The 3,849-nt window shown below is 35.0% G+C and overlaps 1 protein-coding gene across 1 annotated transcript; it reads right to left on the reverse strand.

The window, feature by feature from the left end:
- Nucleotides 1-303: 303 nt before the first annotated feature.
- On the reverse strand, nt 304-2,034 carry LOC149563382 (aluminum-activated malate transporter 14-like). Its single transcript, XM_089828148.1, has 6 exons — nt 1,713-2,034; nt 1,464-1,601; nt 1,111-1,383; nt 771-892; nt 512-634; nt 304-405 (listed from the first exon to the last, which is right to left on the reverse strand). The coding sequence occupies exons 1-6, from the start codon at nt 2,032-2,034 to the stop codon at nt 304-306; spliced, it is 1,080 nt and encodes a 359-aa protein (XP_089684274.1).
- Between the last annotated feature and the right edge of the window lie 1,815 nt (nt 2,035-3,849).

Consider the following 3,849-nt stretch of genomic DNA (forward strand, 5'->3'; position numbering starts at 1 on the left):
ATGAAGAAGAATTCATCAGAAGTAGTATGTGAATTCCTTAAAGAGCATATATTTATTAGGTTTAGGGTTTCTATAAAATTGATAATGGATAATACATAGAATTTGTCCTCTTTATAAATTATTGGATTTTTCTATGATAATGGTATTCAAGTTGGACATTCCTTTGACTATTTTTATTAAGGAAATGGGCATGGTGAGTTTGGTAATAAGAATCTGATTAATATTTTAAAGAAATTGGTCTCAAATAATGAAAAAATGGGCATAAGAAGATTCATGATGCTTTATGGGTTGATAGGACCACACCTAAAACGACGATTCATGATATAAAGGTGAAACTATAATCCTAAATAGCCGTTTTAGGTGTGGTCCTATCAACCCATAAAGCATCATGAATCTTCTTATGCCCTGAAACGTATGCAAAACAAAAATTCATCAGCTATAGTGCATGCATTGAAGATAATTTGTAAATTTAAGGTAATGATACCAAATGAGGAAATTCATACGAATATACCTCGATTTCAGATCGAAGGCATCCGTGCAAGGCCACAATAGGATAAGCCAGAGCTTCACTCCAATTTTCACATACTACTACCATGGATGCCGACATCGAAATAGACCGTGCCTTGGCTCCCACCTAGCAAATGCTTCCTGCAATTAACATGTACAATCACTGCTTTCAGACGATCCATTTAACATTCTTTAATTTCAAAAGTTGTCATGGCTACCACTTAATTAGTTTCTTCTAATAACTATATATTTTTATGGTTTACCAAAGAATCGTCGGTAGCCTTTGAGTCCAGCATAGACTTGTATCCTCTGTGTACAATATCTTCTGACTCATCTTCCACCTTCTCATCAGTACGGTATCCGCTGAAATATTCATCCACATATCCTAACATCAAATATATCATGCCCATTACATTAGTCGGATATTTTAACAAGTTAATCTACCGAACTGATAACAAGCCACACCAATCAAAGCGTACTAGTAGTTCATCTGTAACAGCCCATTGCGAAAAACGCAAATTTTACGCTGAAGAAAATGTTACGTTTTCATCACAATCAAAACAAGGATTTCTAACATCAATTGTTTTCGTTCGATTTTCTTACCCTGCAGAAATTTCCCCAAGCCTTGTAACTTCCTGACAGTGGAATTGTGAAGATCCTCGCCAGCCCAAGCGGGGAAGATGAGCAGACTTACAACCAAACACACTCCACATCCGATGAGTATGGTGGCGAAGCGTTCGTATGGCATGCGCGCTATATTCTCCACTCGATATCCAGAGACCGTTATCATCCTGAATGTGAGCAGGAATATAAGCACTGCATAGTCAAATTTATTCTTGAGGGAACGAAAGAAACGGGCATACGTGGTAGCCGCTCCTGCAAAATGAGTGTAGCGGAGTACTAATTGAGACTTGGTGAATGCAACAAGGTGATTCCAAGAGAGCACAAAAACTCACCCACGATGAAGAGGGAAGATCCCACTACAAACGCCTTTCCTCGCACTACCTTCTCTGACACGTGGCAAACGAGGAAGGCAAGAAATGCAGCCACCATGGTTCCAATTCCTCTGTTGAGGCCTTTCTTCATGGTAGCCCCTGCTCAAGCAGCAACAACAGCCATTCTAAATGTTAGTCGATTAGGGTGAAAAAGATGGTTGCGTGGGAAACAATCGAACAAGGGGTAAATTAAATTAAACTAACTCATACCCGCAGAGAATTCGAGAACGACAATGACAGTCATGACTGCCCAAATTGCATGGTTACCAAATCCTACCCTGCAAAATAATCGATCCCACAGAAATAACAGCGAAACCGATGACAATGCCAACCCAACTTTTATAGCATGCGTAATCCTTCTGGGATCCTCTCTTCCAACATCCATTATGTTTCTACACCACCCCATCAAAACATTGCTTATATTTAACCAAATTTTTCTTAGAAATCCCTCGTTTCGAGACTCATTATAGCTAATTTCTTCATTAGACGTACTGATGTTAGTTCTGCATTCGCCGCTGCCAAGAGACGCCATGGTACACAAAATCGATTCAATCAAATTTCAGATACAAGAGCTTAAATTTCAAGTAGAGGAGATCCAGCCAACCTGATTTATAATGTAATTTAATCTTGGTCTGAACAGTTACACGAGCGCTCAGAAACTCCGAACACCCTGGATAAAATCTTGGAGCACCTTGTAAATGAGCTCAATTGTAGTAAGGAAGCAGATCTTATAAATTCTGAGGATCGAGAGAATCGTTCATTTCTTCTTGCGGTTGCCTTACAAGATGGAAGAGAAAAAACTCGGCTTCTCGAATGAATCGGCCTTTGCATTTCTTGTTTTACTAATGGCAGAGATAATACTTGTCACGGAGAGGGAAAGGGAGATGATTGAGTTTGTTGGATTCACAAAATAGTGGCAAACCTATAATCTTTTTTTGTTGCAAGTATTTGTGGGAGCAAAATACTAATAGGTTTTTGCAAGTTTCTTATAATGATTGCTTGAAAACCCATGTTTAAAAGCTTAAAAATGAACCATTCTTGGTTTTTCATGGAATGCATGTCTAAATATTATAATGTTTTTATAATGTTTTTCTACTGAAGTGATTTTGTATCTTCAAAAAAAAAGGAATGATGAAGTCTTCCAAAATATCAAGAGGGAAGTTACTAGGTTTATGCTTAAACTCACCTTCTTCAATATCATGTCACAAGTATCTATGGTTGTAGAGTTCCTCAAGGACCACTTCATGATCTAGATTAATGAGGGAATAATGATTGTATATAAGGATGGTATACAACTAGTCCATTCTTTTGAAAATTATTCAAACATGCTAAATTAGGAAGAATGTGAAGCTTTAAGATAGCTCACTAAAGAGAGTCATTGATATCTAGAAAGTGAATGGGGCCATCCAACTGAAGTGGGACAAGGTAGGCCCAAGTTGGGAGACTACCAGTTACCCTCCTCAAGGTGTAGATCCTCTTATCGGTGCTTTTGAGAAAAATAAAGAAAAAACTAGCAACATTAATTTTGGTGCATTGGACTAGTCCTTCACATGAAACAATATCATTTTGTTAATTCTTTGTTATCAACAAGATGTTTTTTTGTATATGATAAGCATTGTAACTTGTCACTATTTATTTTTTTATTCACTCATGAGATTACATGGCTTGGTTTCAAATTTAATATTCTTACATGATTGATAGTAATCATTATTTTGATGTTGTACATCAAGTTTTTTATGCCATATATGTAGTTTATCCTTTATCTTATTATTAAAGAAATTAGATCAAAAGTAAGAATGAGTATAACTTTATCAATTTTTGTGAAATTTTTGAAAGTAAAACATGTACTTTTCATTCAGTTGACAACTATATAGCTTGACCAATTTGAGATGGTCCCTAAAATTGGTAACAAAGTACTTCAAATAAGTATTTAGAGTAGACATCGCATGATTTAGATATCTAATTATTTAAAAAAAAAGTCCTCAATAATATATGATAGTTAAAAATACATATTAATCATTTTCATTATTTCTAGGATAAATATTAACAATAAGTCAAAGGATAATATATATGTTCTACAATTTTTTGAAGTAGATAAAATTTAATTTAATTTTAACACAACTTAGTGATTAATTGGAGGAAGTTTATAAACATGTGTGAGGGAAGTGTAGTGGAATTAAAATCTAATAAGTAAGCCCAAATTTAAGGAAAATATCAAAAATAAAAACTTGCACAAAATTTAACTTATGCACAATGTCATTATAGAGAAAAAAAACAAGACATGTTACATAATTGTATACATGAGGTGGATAGTTTTCTCCTCTATTTTAATTTTATTAAATATAGT

Source organism: Cupressus sempervirens, chromosome 4 (genome assembly GCF_028749045.1).
Source record: "Cupressus sempervirens isolate cs-2001-9-10 chromosome 4, ASM2874904v1, whole genome shotgun sequence".
Lineage (NCBI taxonomy): Eukaryota > Viridiplantae > Streptophyta > Pinopsida > Cupressales > Cupressaceae > Cupressus > Cupressus sempervirens.

Bases quoted from the DNA above. Each gene is read 5' to 3' on its own strand.
- LOC149563382 (XM_089828148.1), bottom strand. From the start codon at position 2,034: ATGGCGTCTCTTGGCAGCGGCGAATGCAGAACTAACATCAGTACGTCT. The intron at 1,384-1,463 runs GTGAGTTTTTGT...CTCATTTTGCAG, and splicing joins ATCTTCCCTCTTCATCGTGG to GAGCGGCTACCACGTATGCC. The intron at 406-511 runs GTATATTCGTAT...CATACGTTTCAG, and splicing joins GCCTTCGATCTGAAATCGAG to GGCATAAGAAGATTCATGAT.